We start from the raw sequence: 25,575 nt of genomic DNA, 5'->3' as shown, positions 1-25,575 counted from the left end.
GCTTAATTACAAAATCAACCGTAAAGAAATTGTGTGTTTTGTTTTATTTTTTGTTTACATTTCCCATAATGTATTAATTTTTCACCTACAAAACTTGATTTTCAATTGTGACCAGTCCAACTTAACAGATCTCTCTCTGACTCGACCCTCTGAAATCAGATTCCACTGTTGTCCTTTGTCATTGTACTGCAAGCCTGGAAAAGGGTGCTTTTTTCACATTCACTCTAGAGCTGCGAGAACCGCAGGAAAGTGGGACTGGCGGTGGGGACCGGGGAGGCAGCCCTGTGATTGGGTTTGTCGCAGTCCCCTCACAAAAGAGCTGCTTGTCACTTGGAAGTATTGATCTGAAAGATACCAAAGGCTACTGCCTCAAGGGAGTGTCCATTGAAGGTAGGAAGCTGACGTCCGCTAGGGACAGACTGGAATGCAGTAGCTGTACATAATGCAGGGAAGAGAGAACAGAAATGAGAAGCCATATAAGAGCCAGCAGCTGTGTAAATGAGCGCGGGACATTTTATGGCATGTCAATTTAACTTCTGTTACACACCACCACAGTCCCCATGCTGCCTGGCAGGGCAGGGATGCAAATATCAATAATGCAATTTCTGAAACGTCTGAACTGTCTGCTTCTGTACTGCAGTGCTGATATGTGAGCACTACACCAGCAAGGCAGACCCAGGCCATACTGATAACTCCCAGAATCGCAGGTCCCCGCAGCTCTCAGTAGGGGTCATCGGCCTGTGGTGTGCCAAGGATTTCCCAAGCAACCCCACAGCACCCAACATCTCGACCGCAAAGCTGCATCTTTCAGCCTCCAACCCCAGGCTGAATATACATTACAACATCATGGTATTACATAAAGTTTTACAATCTTACAAATGGACAGAGCAGATTGCTACCAAATAAATGTTCTTTCAGTGCTTTATTTTCCATAATGGTATTTTTTTTAGTTAGCCATTGAATATAGTTTAATATCTTCATCTTAATTTGAGAACCAATAACGCCAATTACATTTGATTTATTTATTTTTAAGGGCAAAAAGTCACTTTCCATCTATTTGACCTCAACTATTGATAATACCACATTTAAATATAGAATACGTTTCTCTACCTTTCTCCATTTCGTGTTAGACTGTTAACATTGTGTTTGGAAGTCCAGTATTCTGTCTATAATAATGCGGTGTCTGTGATTTCAGCAGTATTTTGTAGGGTCTGGAGCCAAAGTAAAGAGGGAGGTGTAACATGAGGTGTCAGTAACAGAGGAAAGCTTATTGCGGGAGCTGAATGTATTTCAGAGAGAAAAGAGTATTGCTCTCTCCTGATTTCTCTGGATCACTTGTTGCCTCCAGCTGAATGGATTGGATTCCCACTCTGGGGAAAGCTCCCTGCAGCCCTGCCAGCTCTGCTTGGCTTTAGCAGAGGTATGAAGCAAGAGGGGAGCTGAGGTGCAAAACGTTGGATTTCATGACCTGAATTGACTCGTATTATGAAGTGTATTTGGGGTGGGGGTGGGGGCATTGTGTTTCAGAGCAAATGTGAGACATGGTAAACTTCAGATGGGTGGGGGGGTTACAAACACTTCTAATTGATGTTTTTCAAGAATAGAGTCATAAACATTGTATTTTTTGGTGACCTCTGCATTTTTTCTTTGAAACTAGAATGTAATCATTCAAATGTTCTAAATGTTTGTTTAAGCTGGGCAGATTGTACACTTTCAGCTATGATTTATCACTCTTTTTGTCTTGTGTTTCACTGTTGGTGCATGTTAATGTTTTCTCTGGAGTGGGTGTATGTATTCCACCAATTGCCCTTCTACCTCTCTGCACACTGTCAACACTTTTTGACTTGCCAGACTGGAAACCTAAATTGACAGTCAAAGTACCAACAATGCTATTGTTGTCTTGGGTTATCCTTTTCTTTTTGTGGTTGTTTTTTTTTCCATGCCTGGGGTCACCAGCGAGGTAAAGTGGCGCTTTTTTGAGCATGCACAATGCGAGGGCTGCGCTCATTGGAGTTGACAAAGGATTTCAGCAAGCTGCTCTTCTCGCGCCTCTAAAACAAACTCACTTTATGGGTGAAAGGATTACCAGAGCTGTGAACACTACAGCTGTGGTTTGCTTCAGATCCCTGCCCCTCAGCACTGGCATCAGTTTAGAATTAGCTACCAGTCAGTCATGTGCACTTAATGAAAAACGAATGGCTATTTTCTGAAAGTTGGCTATTGTTTTGTAAATCATGGCATTTAGATGTAGGAACAAGATCACGACAGATCTAGGTAGTGATTTAACCAAGTGCAGACATGTAACTGGAACCTCTTGAGTAACCTCTTGAGAGGCAGCATTAAAACATTTACATCCCTTGTTTTCATACACATTAAAAAAGAGCAGAAGAGTAGTATTAATCACAGATAAATATGCCACAAACTGTTTGGACTCACATTGTGTAAGATGTATATCTGCAGCTTAGTTTGTACTTATCAGACTGAGACATGTGGGAGTAATTACAAGAAATAGGTGGCTTGAAGTGTAAACAGCTCCCATTTATCAGTGCTGCTCTGTTGGGGACTGAAGTGATCTTCAGGGATTCCATCTCAAGGAAACAGTTAATAATAATAATGTATTTTGGTTAAGATGGGAATTATTTGCCCAGAACCGCTTTGGCTGTGTGCAACAGTTCATTTCTAGAGGAAGCTCCAAATTTAGAATTTAATACACAGGGACCGAAATAGTGAGGCTAGAATCGTTTTGCTGGGAAGGATAGTATTTTCAAGAACTTAGAGTAGTGTTAAAGTATGTGCAGATTTGATTGTAAAGTTTTTGCTGTCTCGCCCGTGTGCATTTGAATTTCTTTACAGTTTTCTGGATTTTGTTTTGTTGCTACATTTCATACCTAGTGTATGTGTGTCTAATAGCATTACATTTCTAGCATCAGGGATTTTCTTCATTCAGAAATACATTCACTATAATATATAATACTTGGAAAATCGTAGAACCATCTTATTTTGCCTTTATTGTAATCGTCATCTGGCCACATAATCATGGAGAACCTTTTGAAATGTGCTCACCAATCCTGGCCAATGTGTTAGACACCCAGGCCTGTTTCTGTGCACGTGGAGAGCTGTATGGAAAGATGGGATGAACGCACCCCTCACCGGCACAGCTCCTCCGCCCCTGTGTATAGGTAGTAAGTCCAAGCTGCCTGTGTGTGAGTAGTCCTTTTCGTTCTGTGTGTCAGAGGTCACCCTGGCTCTCAGAACTCCCAGAATCCTCCACAGCTCCTCTTATCATTCCATGGTCCTCACTGAATTACACAGCTAAGATGTTAAAAAATAAAATAATAATAATCTTCACCTGTTACTGCTTCCATGAACCCATGAACCCCACTGCCTAATAAAATATCACTTATTTTTTGCAGTTATTGCCATTATTAGAAAGAAAGAAGTAACATATGAGCAGTGCTGATTTAACACTGGAGCGTGTAATATATACAAGCCTATACTAGTATGATATATTTTTTTATTGAAGCTTTAACTGAAATCAAAACCTTTTATTGGCGCTTAAAACAGTTTAACTAGCTTTCTAATTATTGTTCATTATCCTTTGAGTCAGAAACAATGAGCCAAACTAAAATGAAAGAAAGCCGGTAAATTAAACTCACATCTGCACAAAATCATTCCCCTAATCCTCTCATATCCATTTTATTAATATATTCTATAATATGGTGCAATGTAAATATTTGCATGGATTAGTTTTTATAGATAGTGTCTGTATATTCTGGCTTTACATATGTTGGCTTTTCCTTTCTCTGTAATCTTGATTTCGCAGCTCTGCCAGTGGATATGGTATTATTATTATTATTTCTTTATACATCTGGTAAACATTTGAGGCCAACTTGAACATGATGTTTATGTTTTTTGAAATCTGTGTGGTAACTGCAAACTGGGAAACATTAGATACCCATTTTTCTTTACCTTGCTTTTGAAAAACTGAAAGCTGCATGAGAAAAAACAACAGTATGAATGTGACTTATCGATGGGCCTGATTATGGCCAAGAATTTATACATGTAGACCCTGCCTTAATTATTATAACGAGCCTCCTAAAGCATGGTAGAATTGTGAACTTTCTTTGCAACATGCCTGTGGTATAAATATCAGTCTTGTGTGCCATCTGTGTGAGACCTTGCATAGTGCAAAATTTAGCTACCAGGTACTGCTAAATTCAATTCTGCTGTGTTTTGTGCTTGGTTTTATGTACATATGATCTGTTGCGGCTTTTTCTTTTTAAATGTAACCGGGCTCCAAAGCAACAAAATAAATGACTGTTTTAACATTATTCAAGACCATTGTATGAACGAGCGGCAAACTTACAGTAAGAAGTAGCTGTAGCTGGTGTTACCTGTAGTTCAAACAAGTTAAACAAGAAAACCTGTGGTACGTTGAGTGATTTAAGTCTACGTGTAATTCATGTCGTTGAAATGTCATACTTTATTGTGCAGTGCATAAAGCCATTAGAAATCAAATATATAGTCCCACTGGGGCATTAACTTAAAACATGCATTAAGTGTTAGCTCAGTATTAATGACGCTTTATTTAAAGCGGTTCGTGAGGAGAGGGAATCTATGAAGAAGAAAAAAAAAGGTTTTCAACCGTGTGATAGGCGGGCTAGCTGATGAATACATTTCAGTTTCACTGAGTAGAAAGGAGGTTAATGTTCTGTTAAAAAGGGGCCTACCATGCACCTAGCAAAACAGGAAAGTATATTGAGAAGGCCCAGTTTCCAGACTTGGCTGTGCCTGGGCCCACAGGAGGTTCTGGGGGTGAACTCTTCAACCTGGGGAGCGAGAGCAGGAGGGCTCCTTTTCAGGGCCTAATTAAAACCAGGCTGGTGGCAAGGCTCACTCTCTGGATCCTCTTTGGCCTTTTTGCTGTGTGTCAGATGTCAGGTCCTGGGGGAGACATGAAGTTCATTATTAAGTCAGAAGTGTTTTTGTGCCTCCTCCTTCCTCTCCACTCCAAGCAAATGTGTTTCAGGTTTGGGCCTGGCAGCCCGCATCAGTGACACGTCTGCCTCGCAGTCGAAAAAGTCACCCCTGACTGCGGTCCTCAACATCGATCTTCATAACCAGCACAAGGAGAGAGGTGAAGTGTCTTGTAAAGAAGTGCATGGCCCCTTTGCTTTGGGTAGTTTAGGGAAGCATGTTGCCTATCAAATTTGTAATAATGTTTGTATTGGGACATATTGCCGTAATGACTTGCTGTACTTTTCAGTGACCCTTCGTACAAACCACCAATGTTTTTTGGCATTCCCCTTTCTGATTTCTGCTTATCGAGTGTGATTAGTCTCTCCTTGCGTCTTCACTTCCAACTTTTTAGATCATTAGTTCTCCCCTGCTGGCTCGCAGCTTGGTTCCACTGAAGACGTAAGCTACCTGTTCCACAAAGGGAGTTCAGTCAACCACTCTTTCTATAATTTCCTTTGTAATAAGAGAAAACAGTAGTCAGTAGGCAATGATATTCATGCTCTAGAACTGAGGGTGGTTACAGTATGTGCGAGATACCCAATGTGTGAGTTTCTGTCAATACCAATGCCACAGACAGGAAGTTACGCAGAACAATGAAGCCGAAAACGTACGTTTCTTTTGATATTAATTTATTCTACTGTATTTTTTTTTTTTTTTCTTCTAAGGGTATTAAGGGAAGAGGTCACACTGTTACATTAGAGAGTAAAGAGGAGACTGAAAGAGCCCTGTAAGACAGATTAGTGATTCTCTCTCCTACATCACAAAACACTTGTTTGCTTGGTCACATAAAACCCCACAACATTTGACTGTTAAAAACAAAGCAAGAGAACTGCTTATAAATTAGAGAGTGAGGGAAAGAATGAGTTAGATTTATGTTACATTCAAATCTTACATTGTGAAAACTGAATTCTCTCATGTAAACTGGATTTGTTTGATAAAAACAACTTGTGTGTATACTGTAAAAAAGTGTTGGATGCTAAACTGTGTGAACGAATTAAGGCTGCTTGCACATTACTGGAATAAAATGCAGTTAAAGACCGTGTTTGAGCAACATGAAGCAAACTGAACAAAGTGTGAATAAAGTCCACATGGACTGAACCCAACAATGCCCATCTTCTGGCATTGAACACCAGCTTTCACCGTGTCAGAAAGAGATTGGGATGACGGGGGAGTAAAACTGCTTTATTATTCCAGGCAGTGCAAGATCTTCTGTTTGTGCTGGATGACTCCCATTTGTGCTACATTTAAAAATCAACTTTGTTTAAAGACTGGATTTATTTTTTTCCCTTCCGGTTTCCAAGGAGAAAGTTCTTGGGTTTGTTTAAACATGCACAGCCCAGAAGAAGGGTGTCACATGGTTAGAAATGTATACTTCACCTTTATTAAGAGTTTATAAAGAGTTTAACTTCACAGGAACCTGTTGTTAAGTGTACCCTGCCAATAAATAAGACTGACATCTCTTACTTTTGTGTATCAATGTCATCCCATTTTTGAATGAGTGAGATGACATCTCTTATACAATATAAGACACATTTCACACGACCTATTAACTTATAGTATAAACAATAATGACTACCAACAGTTGCTTTGCAGTGATTAGCAGGAGTGCTGTAAAGAAGAACAATCTTTGAGAAAATATTTTAAAACATTTTCTGTGTGCATTAGTTGTGATTTATAGGTATTTGTGTTGGATTTCACAGCTTTTTGCATGCTTCATAGCGTGGCGTCATTCATATAGAATTTAACTGTCATGTGCCAGGAAGTAGGATTTTATGGCTCATGTATTTGGCCACAGCAGGACAGAGAAACCATTAGTAAAAACAAATGGTCAAAGTGCACCTTCAGCGCTAACTAGAGGTAGAAACTATTAAACATATGTTACTGAAGAAATGCACACTTCTTTTGTGACCAAACAGAGCTGCTTCGTTTTTTACAGCCTCTGCAAATAATGAGCAAAGTTTTAATGATAATGTGAAATATAGGCAGCAGTATCCAGGACTATCATATAATTTTTTCTCCATATTGAAGTTACAGATGCCATTCATGTTTTTTCGATTTGTTAATATTCTCTTTCTATGGGGGATGTGTGAATGTTTGTTTGTCAATATAATATCACTATGAAGAGTGAGTGCGTTTTTGTGTATTTATGGTTTATTTCCCACATATCCTTCCCCCTCCCCCTTGTATGATTTATAAGTTTACACAGCTACTCGGCCTTAGGGGACAGCATACGTCTGGGTGGGAAAATGACTGCCATATGAAGAACTTAAATACTTAAACACCCCTGACTCCTTAATGTGGCTTTAAGCAAATCTAGAGAACCTTCAAATTAAACAGTGAATGGGACAAGTATGTATCACAGAAAGCCCTTCCACTGTATTTGTATTTCTGTGTTAAGTTTGATGCAGTTTACTTGGAGATGTGATCCAAGATAATACTGTATGTATATTTTCCAGAGCTGCTTTTCAGATGGCCCCATAATCAAGCCAGTCCCCTCAGGAAAGGGAACTTTGCCAGGGATAGCCGCTAACAGCAGCTCTTAAAGTCTCTTTTCAAAAAGATGATACTTTACTTTCAGGATTGTATTTTATGATTATATTGCTTTGTCTATTTGTCCCCCCCCCCCCCCGTCATTTCCGGTGTGACCTTTACATTTACGAGTAATCACATACCTTAAAATAAATGTTTATACAACTCAGGGAATGTTTTAGCATTTTAATGCTGTCTGGTGGTAAACCGGCCTCCTTGGGATACAGGTTTAGGTAAACATGCTCGAGTTTAATGTTATCACTGGGAGTGCAACTAAAAGCTGCTCCGGTCACAGTGTTTATGTCTTGCTCCTGGTCCTGCAGACCTTCCTAAATAGACGAGGTGATGCCTTGCCTCTCCTCTGCTCCCTCAGACGCAGCTTTGCGGCAGACTCGTTAATCATCCCTCCCTCCGCCTCCCCACTGACCCCCGGGAGTCTGCCGCTGTGTGCAAGATTGCACTGCCTGCTTACTGCAAGGGGACAGGCGAGGTTAAGAGTCTCACACTGCTTTCTGACATGGCCAACTTCGTGTTTTGTCATTATGGAGACAAGCAGATAAAAAGAGACTGTAGTTTTTCAAAACAAATATAAAATAGAAACCTGTGTGTAGCCTTAGATCTTCCCTGTCTGAGCTGTGGCATACATTGATGTAGTGCAGGCATTGTGATGAAAGCCCACAGAATCTAAATTATTGTTAATATGATTTTTATACTCTCTTAATATGATACATGATAGGTTCACCCCTGAATCATGCCATAAATTCATAAAATTATAAATTCACACTGTAATAAGATCCGATGAAAGCTTATATTTGTATGTATATCTGTGAATCCTACTGATTTAAGGCTTAACATTCAGAACAAATTTGCAGTTCAAGCAGCTCTAAATGGCCTCACGCTGTTTTGATGGTGTGGTTCGTACTGCAAGTGGTTGTTTTGCAAACAAACAACAAAGTAATTCTATAACTTTTATGTTCTAATAATAAATATATGAAATGATTTCCCATAATTTTCTGATTAAGTTTGCCATGCATTTAAAATGCAATTAATGCAAAACTAAAGTCATCTGTTTTTTTGCAAAATCAGATTTCAGCTGTTGTTAGTGCAATGGTGCCATCTACTGTTAACCCCCCCTTTTTTCTTTTTTTTTGGAAATGCAGAAAAACATTATGCTGTTGATGGCCATATAGTCATTGTTTTCTTAAACTGTCTTTCTCTTGTTTTTAAGTCACCATGTTGTCTATTGTTTACTAGTAACTTGTGATTGAAATAAGTCTTTGTTTAAAAAAAAATGTGCTTAAATATTTCTCTGTTTTTGTGCCAGAATATTATAACACAATCCAGGTGCCACACTATTTTTTTATGATTTAAACGAGAGGCTGTCACACTTTCAGACTTTTACACATGCTAGTTCCCTGTGCCCATTGCCAGTTTTGTAGCTTACAATCTGAAATAGCTAGGGGTCTATTAGGCTTGGAAAGTAGAATCAGATGGCATTGCTTAAGCTTTCCAGACTATTGGGCTAACAGCGATTCAGATAAATCTGAAACCTTGACTCCCCCAAGCCTTTTTATAGTCTTTGTTTTACAGTACAGCATTACTCTGCAGGCTTTTTCATTACCATTTTCAAACAATGTAAATCCAAGATGTGTTGTCTGATTTAGAAGTCCATGTATCATGATGGGGACAATTACATATTGTGAACTGATTCGGACAAAGAATATTCTGTCATTCTATATATTTTTTAATTTATGTATTTACCCAAAAACTATTTTGTATGCATATTATTGAAGTAAACACATGATGTTGAGAGAAAAATGTTTGTTCAGGGCAATATAGCTAAAAAGCATTTGAACTGATATTCCTTCTGCTGGATCCTTTATAATTCATTGTACCTCAGTTCCCACCAACAGAGTAAAAGAAAACATTACCTCTGTTCTATTTTGTGTGCATTTGTTTTTGTTCTTTTGTTTTTTTTGCATAATTTTTTGTAATTAATTTAAGGATAAATGATACCGTCCACAATAAATACACCAACTTCTGTTTATTTTAAGCAGTTTGTGGTTTTGTAACCTTTAATTGCAGCACTGGGACAAATGAGGAGCACATGTTTTTTTTTTTTTTTTTTTTTTTTTTTTTTAAGGGAGAACAATTGGAGAGCCCAGAGTAATCCTTTTAGGTTTTTTTTCTAATGTGGAAAAACCCATCAAAAACCACTTAAGGTCTTGTGAATCTCTGTTGAAACTATTTTGAATACATTGCATAAAAATGTGCCCGTAAAAGTCAGAGGTAAAGTGGATTAAACGTGGTGCACATTAAGTCCATTCCAGTTAGACCAGGGCTGGCCCACAAATGCTTGCCTAGGCAGCTAAACGGAAACAGGCAGTTTATAACACAGGGTCTTGTTTGAAAACTCAGGGGTTAGTTTTAGAAAGATTTATATGCCTCACTTATATAAACATTACGAACGTGGGCTGAAGTACATCAAGCAATTTTTATCAAAATCTCTTTGAGAGCTTTTCTTTATGAACAGAACCAAAAGGATGTTTTCTCGTTTTAACTTCTTCCAGTATTCTTCCAGTGTGCAATCAAGTGTTCTCCTTTGCCTAATTAAAGCTTGAAGTGTTATACAATCGCCAAAGCAGAAATCAGTTAGGGAACATGCAATACATCAGTAAGGGAAAATGTTACGTGTGCTGAACTCAGTCGGGAGATCAAGAAATTGCTTCATGTAGATGAGAAACATCTGAGCATGTACAGCCTTATGTACAGGTCAGTGTTTCTGCAGTGGATGTTAAAGTTGAGTTAGATGAGTTTGTCACCTACTCAAGCAACTGCGAGACGAGAGCAAAAGCCATGGCAAGACCCATAGCTGAAGTGTAATGGGCTGCAAGAAGAATATCCCAGCTGATATTATATCCCAGCTTTCAACATAAGCTGGTGTTAATTTATAAAAAAAAAAAAAAAAAAAGCTTTTAAGACATCAGTTTTTTTTTCTTTCCTACACACAGTAAAGGTAAACCTGTCATGTACCGAAAGTATTGTTTTAGCATTTTTGGTGCTCAGATCATTGAATTGAATTGAATTTCCCAGTATATTAGTTTCCAAGGAAAGTCAGGGGCTTCTATTGCTTATTGTTTATATAGGGAGGGGGGCAGAGAAAGCCAAGAGCAGGACACACACAAACATTTCATGTTGCACATGGATTTCTAATTGACCATTTTGCATGTCCGTGTTTCTTTATCCTTTGTTTTTGTTATTTCATTTCATTTTTAGGTGGGAAAAACTGTTTTAAAATGTCTGCATTCCTCATTGAGATATAAAAAATCATAATCAGTGATGTAGAGAATACCCTGAACAGTATGACACATGGTTACCTGACGTCTTTGCAATCCCTCTGGGCAGACGTGTCCCCTGTGTCTGAACTCGGTGTGCTGTCACCACAGGAATGCTGGGTTACATCAAGCACTCCGTCTCATCATTATTAGTCCCTCCCTTTATTTAACCCTTGTGCTAACAGAAGCTAGTGGAACACCCAAAGAAGTTTGCTCCTTTTCCTTTTCAGCAATCAACATCTGTTTGCTGTTGGAGAAATAGCTATGGACATCCAGGGGCGTTTTATTTCCTACAGGCTGACCTGGCTGGTGTTGTGTTTTCTTGTTGGCTTGTGGGTGTTAGAAAGTCACAGTTACGTGCTGCTACTGGGAGGTGCCAAAGGTTGTGGGTAAGGAAGAGAAAGGCCAAGCTGTATATGTATATAAACTACAAAACAAGCAAAGACACAAAAGAATACACTAAGTGCCCATTTAGGCCTGCTGCACCAAAATCTCCCAATCTCTTTAAAATATGCAGTATCATTAGCCCACCCAAGGTTTCTGGCTTTAAGGCATATAAAAGGGTTTAGCTGTCTTAGGAGCAGGGGGTTAATTAATTTAGGTTTGTGTATCAAAAGAAAAGCCAGGTCTCCTTACTTAAGGTCAGTGGCCGTGGTCATTTGTTTCTTATAAGAGAGGGATTAACCCATCCTACAGACAGAACACTGGCATTCTCAGATGTTTATCTTGGTGTTTCATCTTTGTTGAGTACACACTACTTTGCATTTCTCTGAGTAAGGCATTCATGAATGTGAGTCCCATTAATGCAGCCCCAGACAATGTCATGTGCCTTGGTTTGAGAACGTGTTTATGTAGAAAATTTGCTGAGCAAAGCGGCCCACTGCTCTTGTAACATCGCACACATTGATAGCAATACAGGCTGGCGGAGTGTGGACTTCTCTCTTTGTTATTCTACCATTGTTGAATTATTCTCTGTCAAAACCTTGTCATGAAAAACAACAGGCTGAGATTTGGCAGTTTAAGGAAAACCATTTGTCTTTAATAAACTGAAGCGCAAATTGTCTGCCCAGACATTCCTCCAGGGCAGTACAGATTATATATATATATCTATATATCTGTGTATATATACACTGCCCAGCTGCAGAAAAGTGACTGTTTCAACGACACGGCACAAACATGCAAAAGGTCATTAAAACAGTTTCTTTGTTGTTTTTTTGGAGAGAATACAAACACTGTATGGGAGCCTCACACAGCTGGTTTAGTCTGAATCAGTTAAGTAAAATGGAGAAACTGACCTCAGTCTCTTGACATGTATTCAGCGCTCCAGAAATAGAACACCCTGCATGTTCCCTGTATTTGTTGGACCTTTGTTTTATTTATTTTTCCTAATGCATTTGTAGGCATTATTATTAGCTTTTGTAGTTCCATGTTTCCTTAAAGATATAGCAGTTAAGTAAAGACAGATATTTTAAAATAACACAGCAGGTAGTCAAGCTGTGTGCTCTTTGAATCCTAGGTGTTGCTCAGTGTGCTTCATAGTTAAAAGCCAACTCCTGCAATCTCCTATTGACTTTTTCTTGAACAAGACGTAAGAATACTCAGTATGGAATCTTGCAGCATTCCGACTCTGCTCAAAGGTTTTCATGGAAGACAATTTATATTACATAACGGTTCTGTTTAACAGTTATTCTCAGTGTAACAGAAGACAATCACACCAAGCAATTGGTGTGCTAGTTTTAAGAGCTTGTTTATAACCATTAACTAGAATCAATATTAAGAAAAACCTCATGCTTTTTCTCCAATTCATTTTCTTCAATTGCCTGTAAGAGGTCTCGAGGATGGGCCTTTTCCCCCTGTTTATTCTGAACAAGGGGTCATTAGATAGGAGTGGATCTCTAGAGAGGCCTGTGCGTCACTCTTACAGCTTATCACGCCAGCTTTTTTCCTGACAGCTGAATAAACCAGACCTGATGTGTATAGAACATGATAAATGACAAACACACACGTTTTCAGAAAAGTTTAGATGTTTTTGCCACTCCGCGGCTGGAATGTGAAACAAAAAGAATGCTGTTTGTTTGTAAATTAAACTGTTCAATATTATTATTATTATTATTATTATTATTAGTAGTAGTAGTAGTAGTAGTAGTATTGTAGTAACGAGGGAGCTCTATAATTAAAAATATACTTTATTTTAAAAAATACTTTCTGATTAAATATTACAACCTTATTAATATTTATTTAATGTTATGTTTTATACAGACATGAAATAGTCAGTAATGATGTTTGTCACAGCCTGAACTATTGAGCCATTTATTTTTATCTAATTAAGCAAGAACTTTCAGTGAAATGATTCTATTCTATCAATTTCTAGTCAGCCTTGGATATAAAGATGTCTGCTGATGTTTTACTCACAATTGCACTAAAACAATGAAAATCAATACTATTTTTGTAGATAAGCTGATAATTTAATTAGGGAAAGGGGCAACATTTAATGCTTGTTTGTTTTATATTCATAGTTTACTCTGTAGCATTTACTGGAATAACTAAAATATAATTATAGCTGCATAATTTTGGCATTAGTCTTGTTTGCCAGTACTTGAGTTTGAGTGTGCGAGAGAGTTTCTAATATTTTTTTCCCACAAATTAATAATGCACAACCACAATGTTTTGAACACAGTAACCTCATTTAGAAAACATTGATTGGTGTTATTTTTGGAAAATAGATTTTGGTAGTATTCAATGTATGGTATGTTTTCAATACATGTGTTTCCTTTAAAAAAAAAAACACGAAATACAAAACTGTTACAACCATTTAAAGAACAATCTGGAAGATGTTTTTGGATAATGTGATTTCATGTCATGAAGACAGATGTCAGCTGTTGTGTAAACTAGATTACTTTGGAGAGAATCTTTATTCTTGACACAGGGTCCCTCTCTGGTTGTAATTTGCATGAACCTTTATCTGTTGCTTTGTAGAACTTCATCATTCCTGTAGAGTATCACTTTCGTTATATCTGTTTGCACTGATGTCTCTGCAGTTGCTATGCATGTCACTTGTACGTTGTTAAATAGAAATGTTAATACTTTGTAACTTGGCTGTGAGTGTTGAGCTTTATCTAGGATTATAGAACCATGCAAAGCACTGTCTGTTCTCCCCCATGTTTTATGGTTTTTGACAGATTTGTTTCAGGTTGTCAAAGCAAGTAAGCACAGTAAAGTCACTACAAGCTCAGTTGGAGTCAGTGATTTAATCACAGTCACGGGTGCGCTGCTGATTCACCACCTTTGTGTAAAATACAAATGAACCGTTTTCTTTCTGGGAATAGAATATGGGGGATTTACTGCTAATTAAATCCAGAGCCATTATTACATTTGTTTTTTTTAATTTGTCATCTCTAAAATCTTGGCCCTATGCTGTAGGAACTCAACAACTGCACTGAATTGGTGTTTCTCTTAACAGAAATGGGCAGATGCCAGAAAAAATCCTAAACCAAAATGCCATAGTGATCTTTACTCATTGGGTTGATTTAAATAACGTGGCCATACAGAACAACCTGTCAAAAGAAGGGTATCAGATTACAGTTGGGTTGCAAGAAGAGAACGTCTCTTTGTGCAGTTCTGCTTAGTTTGAAATTGCACTTATGTTACCTCACTTTTTTATGTTCTTCAAATGGCTCACCTTACTCACAGTCAACCATATGGGTCTCATTTCCTCTCTCTCAAATGTTTGGCCATAGCTCCACAACTATTCTGTGTGTTGCACATTTCATGAATTTTTACTCATACTGTAATCAGGATGGCAGTGTTTTTTTACTAGATCAGACCAGTGAATATTTAATGATGTAACCTTATACTTAAGTATTAATTTGATGTATTGACCAAATAGCTGTTCTTTTGATAGATTCACTTTATGATATAATGTTGGTTTAGAACATTATTTTAGATTTAACTTCACAATCTAGCATTATTTCTGGAAAGTTGTCGGATCCCACTACACACTACTTTTTACCTGAGATTAGCTTCTATTCTGATATTTTCCCTTCTAATATTCACAGATTTTAAATGTTAAGTACACAAGCACTATACATAGAAAGGAGGAAACGTCAGTAATGTTTTCTGTTTTAATGTCTCAAGATGGAACACAACCTTTCCAATGAATATTGACCTAGCTCCAGTTTTTGTATCACATTTTTTTATGAATGTTTTATTTGTCTGTCATTAAGCAGGACAAACATTTGTAAACATCAAACACATCAGCTATGTGTCTTTGTGTGCAGTAATTGTGGCTTTTCTTAACTGGTTTACATTGTTACAGATAAAGATTTAAGGAATGGATGTCCTGTTATTTTAATTCATGTGTGTATTTTTTTTATATATTTTTTAATCACAAAACTAAGTGCAAGCAGCATGTCACAATATAGCCTACTATGGTCTGGTGAGTCAACAACTGAATTGTTTCCAGGAAAGCCCATTTGCAGATAAAAAGGAGAAAGAGACGTGCAAAGAAAAGTTGTACTTGTACTTACGATAAATACTAGGGGCATTTCCTTGACTGTAAACCTTTGCTCAACCTTGTATTCTAGCATGATAATGTACCGAATCATGTGACCAAGTCAACAGCAGAATGTATGAAAAGGAAAAGGATCAAAGTGCTGGAAATGCCACCACAATCGTGTGTCCTGAGTAATACTCAGATTTTATGGGTGCATCTGAAGGAAGTCTATGTTACCAGGAAACCATCCACTTCTTGAAGAATTGCTGATCTCGAAGAATGTGGAAAAATCACAAGCTAGATACCAGCATCTCTGCCAAAGTTGCAAATGAAGGTTGCACACTGTAGTAGAAGATAAAACAGCAAATGCTAAATACCAATTTTATGACACAGACATTGGAATATATTCTATCTCTATCTTGATTTCAAGGTTACATTTGGTAGATGACCTTTTGATTTAGTACATTTTGTGGTGGTTAGCGCTGTGCCTCACAGCTCAGAGGTCCCGGGTTCGAGTCCCAGATCGGGGGGCCTGTCTGTGTGGAGTTTGCATGCTCTCCCTGTGTCCACGTGGGTATCCTCCGGGCACTCTGGTTTCCTCCCACCGTCCAAAGACATGCGGGTTAGGTCGATTGGTCTCTCTAAATTGCCCTGTGTGCATGTGCGTGTGTGTAACGGGGCATTGGACATTGGCATTGGCATTGTCCACAATATATTTTCTGCTCCCAGGAATGAGCAACATGTCTATCACCCAGCTTGTTGGTTATAATTCTTACACTATATATATTTTTTAGAGTACATAGAGCAATGATTTTTGTATCGAAGTATAGGAATAATAAATCATTATCTGCTAATCAATGTCTTTTTCAATAATGTTACCCATTATTATAATTAAACAGAGTGTGGTATTTCAGGGGTAGCGGCCACAACAGTTGACTGAATCCCGTTCTGTGCCGCAGTGCAGTGATCAGGCTTGAGATCACTACACTGCCCTCTGGCATGCTACAATATGTATAATATCTACCTATAAAATATCAGAAGGCTTTTTCCACCATTTTTCTGTCTAAACCGATTAAGTGAAAACAAAGGTCAACCGAACAGTATTTCATGAAAACAATTATCAAACATTTGATTTCCTCACTCATAGAGATGCTGTACAGTGAGTTAGTTATATTGCATTCAGGAGCTCTAATCGTATTTATTTATTCTTGCAGCATTTTTAATAGAATTTCAAAAATAAATCCTTGCTGTCTTGCAGCTGGGGTTGTGTGTGTATGAGATGTAATCTGTCAATCTTAGGCTAACAACTAAAATAATGGTAGAACAGAAATGGCAACATAAAAAAACATAAAAATATGAACATTTTAAAAGAGCGATTGAATATGATTAATATAATATAAGGGGACACCAGTTACTATTGATCTGGTCTTCCGCGGCCTCTGTAATGTATTAATATAACAGGTCACATTCTATGCATACACTGATACATGTACTTACACCGATCAACCATTATGACCACTGACAGGTGAAGTGAATAACACTGATTATCTCGTTATCATGGCACCTGTCAGTGGGTGGGATATATTAGGCAGCAAGTGAACATTTTGTCCTCAAAGTTGATGTGTTAGAAGCAGGAAAAATGGGCAGCGTAAGGATCTGAGCGACTTTGACAAGGGCCAAATTGTGATGGCTAGACGACTGGGTCAGAGCATCTCCAAAACTGCAGCTCTTGTGGGGTGTTCCCGGTCTGCAGTGGTCAGTACCTATCAAAAGTGGTCCAAGGAAGGAAAAGCGGTGAACCGGTGACAGGTTCATGGGCGGCCAAGGCTCATTGATGCACGTGGGGAGCGAAGGCTGGCCCATGTGGTCCGATCCAACAGACGAGCTACTGTAGCTCAAGTTGCTGAAAAAGTTAATGCTGGTTCTGATAGAAAGGTGTCAGAACACACAGTGCATCGCAGTTTGTTGCATATGGGGCTGCGTAGCCGCAGACCAGTCAGGGTGTCCATGCTGACCCCTGTCCACTGCCGAAAGCGCCTACAATGGGCACGTGAGCATCAGAACTGGACCACGGAGCAATGGAAGAAGGTGGCCTGGTCTGATGAATCACGTTTTCTTTTACATCACGTGGATGGCCAGGTGCATGTGCGTCGCTTACCTGGAGAACACATGGCACCAGGATGCACTATGGGAAGAAGGCAAGCCGGTGGAGGCAGTGTGATGCTTTGGGCAATGTTCTGCTGGGAAACCTTGGGTCCTGCCATTCATGTGGATGTTACTTTGACACGTACCACCTACCTAAGCATTGTTGCAAACCATTAACACCCTTTCATGGAAATGGTATTCCCAGATGTCAATGGCCTCTTTCAGCAGGATAATGTGCCCTGCCACAAAGCAAAAATGGTTCAGGAATGGTTTGAGGAACACAACAAGTTCAAGGTGTTGACTTGGCCTCCAAATTCCCCAGATCTCAATCCAATCGAGCATCTGTGGAATGTGCTGGACAAACAAGTCCGATCCATGGAGGCCCCACCTCGCAACTTACAGAACTTAAACGATCTGCTGCTAACGTCTTGGTGCCAGATACAACGGCACACCTTCAGTTGTCTAGTGGAGTCCATGCCTCAACGGGTCAGGGCTGTTTTGGCGGCAAAAGGGGGACCTACACAATATTAAGCAGGTGGTCATAATGTTATGGCTGATCGGTGTATATATAATATAGTGCATATAAAATATATATATATATATATATATATATATATATATATATATATCAATGAAGTATTTTGCAGAAATTATTATCAATACTTCTGAAAAGGGAGAGGAAATGCTAAATCCAATCCCCCCAGACCCAGCTGTCATTGGGCATGAGCCTCACTTCAGCTAAGCCCGGCTGCTGGCTGCTGACCCCACTATATGGATAGGGTTCACTTCCACAGGCTTACTATATGGTGTACTATGTATATGGTTTATATGGTATTTGTACTATTTACTATACTGGTAATGTATACACATGCATATGTTTATATGTGTGTGTATCATGTATGTATTTATATATTATAATATATATAATATTACTGGAAAATACTGTTTATATGTGCTTGGAAGTGGAGTCTGTGATGTAAATCCATAAACTAACAGGAAAGATGTATCCTTTTATTATACTGTAATAAGCTATAATTGGTCGGCAGTAAGTACAACCATGTTCTTGGAAAATTAAAGCCTGTTGATGTTTCCTTTTTTATTTAGGACATAAAATTACATAAATTAAATAGTATACATTTAGTGCATGGGCTCTGCTGGAGTTACTGTTTATGGTACTTTACTTGGCAAGGACAAGGCACACTGAACTGTATCCATGCAGTAGCAGCTGAGCTCTATGTGTTTTTAAGCATTTTACTGACAAAAAAATTGGGATGTGAAAATCTGAGCCATTGTCTTTTCAGAAAAATGGACAATGCCGATTGTGCTGCAAATTCTTGTATTGAAAAGTATTCTGGCACTGTAATCATCTTTTTCATTTATTCTGGATTTCTGAGATTATTTCTCGGAGTTGTCAGCACCTGGCCCAGAGAGGATCATTACCTCCTGCTCATGTGAATTCAGTTTGAGTAGCAATCAATCCTACATCATCGTAAAAGTCAAAGAGAGAGATGAAGACCTTGTTTCCTATCTTGGCGCTGTGGCAAGTTGAAAACTAGTTTTATGGAGCTCTTGAAGGGTCCTGGAGTTGACCAGCTCTTTAGTTAAAGTTTTTAGTGACTCCCCTGATGACTCACAAAAATGACTAAACGAGAAGGATGCAAAGCCAGCCGGAAACAGGGTTCAGAGACCTGCAGAGGATTTCTTTCGCTTGTCTTCAGGGGTGTAGCTCAATCTGGGTGATGGATTGAGGCTAAAGCACTCAATGCTACATTTCAAAAGTATCTTCGGAATCAGTCTGTAAGAGATTGTCTTAGACCTTTCTTGCTGAGAGACTATGAGGGAGGGAGACTGAGTCCCCAGTGCCCCCCAGGGTTCACCCTCTGCAATAGCTACATCCTGCAAATTTAAGCTGCTGCAGGTTCACTTGGGTCTTCTGAAGACCACTTGCCTTTTCATGCACTGTGCTTCTTTGGGTAAATCTAACCTTGAAGAGACCCATGGCCATTAAGTACAGACACATATATTGTTTTCTAAATCTAGCATGTCTCTCAGCAGTCTGAAGTCTAGCTGTGTACTGACAATGCCTGGGAACACTCATAATGTCCAGGATATATTAAACAATGCATTACGACCATCAATTAATGTTGGAGATAATATGTATGTGTGTATTTATGCAAAACAATTTAAAACAAGCATAAGTTCTTATTAGACTTTTAGTCTAGAGTGACACATTCAGCTCAATGAAAAATAACATATTATTTGCAAATGTGTCATCTTAATAATCATTTTCATTATCATCACCATTTGGTCAACAGCTGTGTTACAAAGATTTTATTAACCAAACCTCCAGCAAAGGCCATGCACTTTACACACAACCTTTACATTAAAGGACATCTGTTTTATGATGATTTGCACAGGAAGCTTTTATGAGCATAAAAAAACTTGAATAATGACATTACCTATTTTCAGATTTTCTGTTTTTGTTTTTTTGCTTTTTGCTTTTAGCATAAGGAATGTGAGTGCTTTGACTTAATGATAATATAAGACCTTTTCCATCTTTAAACATGATTCAGCACTACCAAAGCATGCCAAAACAAATATTAGTATTGATGTATCACAAAATAAATCATGAAGCAGATGTCTGTATTGCCTTGTGGTGGTGATTTTAGTAGGGAGAGTTCAAAATCAAGTTTATCAAAGAAAGTTCTCTTTCCTGAAACATGGCTTGTAGCATGGAAATACATTTCCAAGTGTGAACTGCTACCTGATATCTTCAGCTTCTCAGTGGAATAGGGCCCAGTCCAATTAAGCTGCAGCGAAAAGCCTTATTGCAATTACAATCAGATCTCAAAAGCCCAGGAGACAGCGTTTAAGGATCAACTGTCTGTGAAATCTATGTTCAATAGCATCTTGACTAGAGTAATTACTACCATGCGTAACTGTTCATCTTGCATTAAGAAAACAACCCCCACCCCAAAAAAATAAATAAATCACATGGTAGCTGAGCATGGGAATTGTTTCACAATAGTATTTGGTCAAATTTTGTCTTATATAGACTCAGGTTTCATTTCTAACAAACATTAGCGATTGAAATTGAAACACAAATGTCACCGCCCATGAGCCTCTCAAACTGTATTTTTTCTACTGGCTGTGCCTGCCAACGACAGGAACAATAAGCAGCGTAGCAGTTCCAAGTTTTCTTTGATTTTGTGCTGCCAAATTGTACTTCAGTCTGTAATGTAACAGAGAGAGACATGAGTATCAAATAATGTCTCCCCAAAACAAAACTGAAAAGCCTGTCCACCAATATTGAAATTGGCTGTTGGCAGAGCATGCTTTTCTGAGAACATATGGCATTGTTACTGAGAGTAGGGGTTCCTGTTGCTCTGAGAGACAAAATCTGGTGTCTTAATATAGAACAATAAATTGCATTATAATGTCTGTGTGTGTGTGTATGTCCTGTTTTTACCAAACATATTTTAAAGGCCCATTTTAGTCAAGAAATTGTATTTTGGTTAAGGCACTGTTATATAGTAAAATTAAGAATTTGTGTATTTCTTTTAGGCTCTTGGAGACTCGGACCTGGCTGGAGTGCTGAGACAGGTCCTGCCACTGGTGAAGGATCACAGCGTCAGGACGGAGGAGGACCACAGCCCAGAGGACCTGCTGCTGCTGCTGGTCTATGTTTACTCCTTGGCTGGGGACAGCAGGCCGAGCCGGCAGCTGGAGGAGGCCGAGCAGGATATGATGTCAGCGCTGGCCCACGCACTCATTGGTGGCCAAGAGTTATCTCCTTTGCTGCAGAAGATGACCCGTAAGTACATACAGACAATTTCGGGAATGACATGTGATGTGTATTTATTTTGTCTTTCTTTCTTAGCCCTATTGTTCTTTGACAAAGGTGTATCCCTGCTATTGAAACTCCATCTGTATAACACATGCTTCCCCAGAAAAGATACCACTTTTACCTACTTGACACTGCTCTTAAGAGTAGTGCAGTGAATACAGGGTGTTGGCAATTGTAGGAAGAGTGTATGTTCTTGCTCGGACTTCCACAGCAGCTGGCTCCAGAAGATGTGACCAGCAGAAGGTTTACTATAGCTGAGGTATTGCCTTCACAATCTGATAGTGTGGTTTTAGTAGGATGGGTTGTTGGAAAGTGTCAGATTAAAAAACTGGTGTATTCCTGTTAATGATGTGAAGCTTCTTGAAATGGTTATCAGGTATTTTGCGGACAATCTTTTTACCAGCATGACTGTACACCACTCCTGTTTTGCATCAGTGCATCTTTATCAATATGGCCGTCACAGCTGTTTTCACTGAGATAGTTCTTTTCATGCTGGAGACATCAGTCTCTGAGCCAGCTTCGCCAAACTGCACACAAATCTGTTCTGAATTCTCTTGACAGTTGGATTCAACACATTATTGATTAATGAAGGACTGCACTTCCACAATCTTTCAATACATTATACAACTTGCTCCATTATGCCTACACATTTATTTTGTCCTTACATTTTGGTTTAAATTAACAATTGTTTTTAGTTATTTGTAATATGCAGGTAAAACTGTTCTGGTCCATCCCTTTAAATATCTCCTCACGGGCCTCATTTTTATATTTAATTTACATGTTTATTATTATTATTTTTTATTTATTTTTTTTAATGGATAAATTCAGCTTTTTATGTAAAAAAAATGTAAATGTTTCCTGGAAATTGTATTTTCTAGGTTGGGTTTGCACTGCACTGCTAACAGATGCTGAATTGTAATGAATATCTGCCGTTGCGGCCCCAAAACACACTCAAGTATTCATCTGTGGATTGCTGCCATATTTTGCAGTTTGTCTTTACCCTGATCACAGGCACAGTAGATAGTTTCAGAATAAATAAAAACCAAAGCCATGGATGTTTTTACCTTGGGATCTTCCCCTTGAAATCTTTTGCGTAAACATAAACATCAAGTCATAACAAGCAACTGAAGTTCAAGTTGTGTTACCCCTATGCAGTAAAACACAGAGTTAAACCGTTAATGAAGAATGCACAGCATCCACTTCCTGTTACAGTTGGCTGACTTGTAGACTTGGCAGTCGTCAAGGGGCCTGCATTGCTTCAGGCATATGTCTCATGTTAAAAACTTGACTCCACGTTATAAACACTTCAATGAAAATTACCATCCAGTTTTAGGCCAATTCAGACCAGGTGCACCAAACAGAGCAAATAGGTAGCATATGAAGGAACGAGAGGAAGTTGTTCTAAACATGGATTATACTATGAGGTATTTTTAACCAGCATATTGAACCCTGAATTGACATAGCAATTATGGCTCATAAAAAGTTTTAATGGGCCTGTTTTCTTTTATGTATGTCTTGCATCCACATTTATACTCTCTTTCTATATATAATATTTTTCATCTGTAAATGCACACCAGCAAATCGAACAAAATATGTTTGCTCTCTGCACCTGGAATGTACTCCAGACTAAGATTACTCAATGAGACCATTAGTGCAGCATCATGTTTATTCCCGGAAATGCTAGGATTCAACTCCCAAATGGATGTCCTAATGGAGGTCACCTGTGAGATATAATGTTTGATTTCATTTCATAGTAATTAATGTATGATGCTTTCACTATATAGTTTTTTTTTTTTTTTTTTTTTTGCCAGCTCTCACTAAAACATAAATATTTAAAGAATAACATTGAAGTCATGGTTTCTAGCAGTGTAGCAATGATTCTTTCAGTGTTCTATGTATTCCAGTAACCATCTGTTTTCCATTTTGATTGTAATTGGAGCACATGTCACAATCAATGTTTTCTTAGGGCACTGAAGTAGCCCCAATGCTATGCATCATATTACTGAAGACTGCAATTTATTTTACCCTGCACCCCTCGCAGCAACAATAAAACCACATTATTTTCTTTCAGACATAGAACAAGCATCAATTCATTGATGGAATACACTATTTATCAGCCTCTAAAAACACCAGTCCTTCTGCCAAAACAAAGAACAAACTATTGCACCACACCTATAATGGTAATGAAGGTCATATTTGTGCTACTTTATATTAAAAGGTGTAAACCAAAGACCTTTAGTAGCTGGTAGGTAGATTAATGTAAATGGCCAAATTGTTGATTGTGCAGTGTTATTTATTTGTTTGTTTGTTTAATTGTTCTTATATTTGAGACGTTCAATGTCTGGGAATGAATCCCGGCAGTGTATAAATTGGACGTCTTTTTTGTGTAGATTAATTATTGCCAAACTTAAATTCTAATTTAACCGAACTCGTGAGAACAATTTAACTCACCTGTCATCAAATACATTTCTTGAGATTATTGCAGGTGCATTCTTCCTGTTTCAGTGAAAGCATGTACATGTAGAGAAAAGCAGCTGAAGGAAGTTTAGAAGTTGACTCTAATTGAAAGCAACCCCAGTTGTGGTATCTGGTTTGCTGCAGTGGCACACAAATGTGTTTTTCAAAGGTAAGCTGAGCACCAGGATTAAATTAAAACTTTGACCCACCTACCAATTGCAGTTCCAGCAAACGTAAATCATTCCATCAAACAAGTGTTCTAATCTGTGATTGACAAGATGATTGGTGATTTAAAATATTTCCCAATAATATATTTCAGGATTTCACTTATTTAATGTTCTTAGATAATGAACAAAGGTATGCTATCCCACTGAAGGGTAAATAAAATAAATGTTCATTAAAATAGGAAGAATTGTGGTTGTCAATTCAGTATTTGAACTGATACTTTAATTAATCAGTTGCAGAGGATAGTTGTTATTTTATGTTGGTCTGCATTGGTCCTTGTGTGAGGACTATGCCTTCAGTAATCTATTGTGATGAATAACAAAATACCGTATTTGTATAGAATAAGTTTTCACCTCCTTGTTTTATAGCATTCCGGTGATTTTCTTCTTTTTCATTTTTGTATTTGATGTAATTTACTTGTACTTTGGAGCTTTCTTTCTATAACGGCATACATATTACGCCTTAGAAAACTACATTTTAGATTGTTCCTAGTTACAACCTGGAACTATTAGAATGCATTATTCCAATGGACAATATAAAAAATGCATCAGTAGTAAGTTAAAGAGTGTTTTCTATAATTATATCTTACACTTTACTCATTATGTTCATGATGGGATCTTGTGGTGGTCTTGTGCCAGCATTCCCAAAATATGTCTACGAAAGAAGTATTGTAACTCCCTCTGGGTGATTATGAGCACTGAAGCATTCTTGCGTATAAAGCTATTGTTGAATAGTGTAACTAGTTTCATTTAACAACTGGAACCAGGAAATTGTAACCAGTATTCTTTTCTTTGACGATAATTTGTATCAGTGTATGACAACCCTCAAAAATAAATCCCAGTTTTATTTTTAAATAATCTTTTAAAGTAGTTTTTCTTTCCACAGTGTCAAGTAGGTTGAGATTGTGTTTAGTTGATCCAAAGTTTTGTTTTTGTCCCCTCCCACCCCCCCCAAAATGTTTTGGCAATGGCAGGAAATCGGATGTACCATATTTAGTCTGCATAACTGCTGTTGGTGAAGTGTATAAATGTGGCCTATTGAGGTAATTTGAGGTTGGGAAATATGGCATTGGCTACAGCATTACATTATTACATGCTTTGCACCATTTAAGATGTCTCCAGCTTTTCAGGACCCCAGAACAATATTAGTTCTTGTGCTAATTAGTCTGCCATTGTTTAAAATGGATCATTACACTTACAGAATATTATGAGAATTATGTCAGCCAGTCAGCCAATCGGCAACACCCCGGTGGGTTCCCATGCAGTGGAGGAGAGCTGTCAGAATGGGATATTGATGCGACATCTCTGTGTGCGCTCTGGTAATTAGTTCTGCTGTCTCCCAGAAACTAGCCGTGGACCTACTGCCATGAGAGTGCCAGGACCTAGTGTTTACAGAGCCTGTCCTATATTACTAATGAGCACAGAACCAGCCGTCTGTATCTGCTGCTGGGGAATGGTTTTTCCTTCTCATAAATCCTTATTTGAGTCTTTGGCATGTTCAGTGTGTAACTCAAATGTCAGTTTTTT

General features: G+C 38.3%; 1 protein-coding gene across 1 annotated transcript in view; it reads left to right on the top strand.

The window, feature by feature from the left end:
- The window catches only part of scfd2 (sec1 family domain containing 2), a 153,712-nt gene that overhangs the window by 46,368 nt on the left and 81,769 nt on the right, over positions 1 to 25,575 (top strand). Inside the window, exon 5 of the mRNA XM_066719882.1 lies at positions 21,085 to 21,334. Coding sequence (XP_066575979.1) covers positions 21,085 to 21,334 — 250 coding nt within the window. The remainder of the gene's footprint in view (positions 1 to 21,084; positions 21,335 to 25,575) is intronic.

Source organism: Amia ocellicauda, chromosome 13, assembly GCF_036373705.1.
Source record: "Amia ocellicauda isolate fAmiCal2 chromosome 13, fAmiCal2.hap1, whole genome shotgun sequence".
Lineage (NCBI taxonomy): Eukaryota > Metazoa > Chordata > Actinopteri > Amiiformes > Amiidae > Amia > Amia ocellicauda.
Note: the sequence above shows the minus strand (reverse complement) of the source record. Positions and strands in the feature narration are given on the sequence as shown.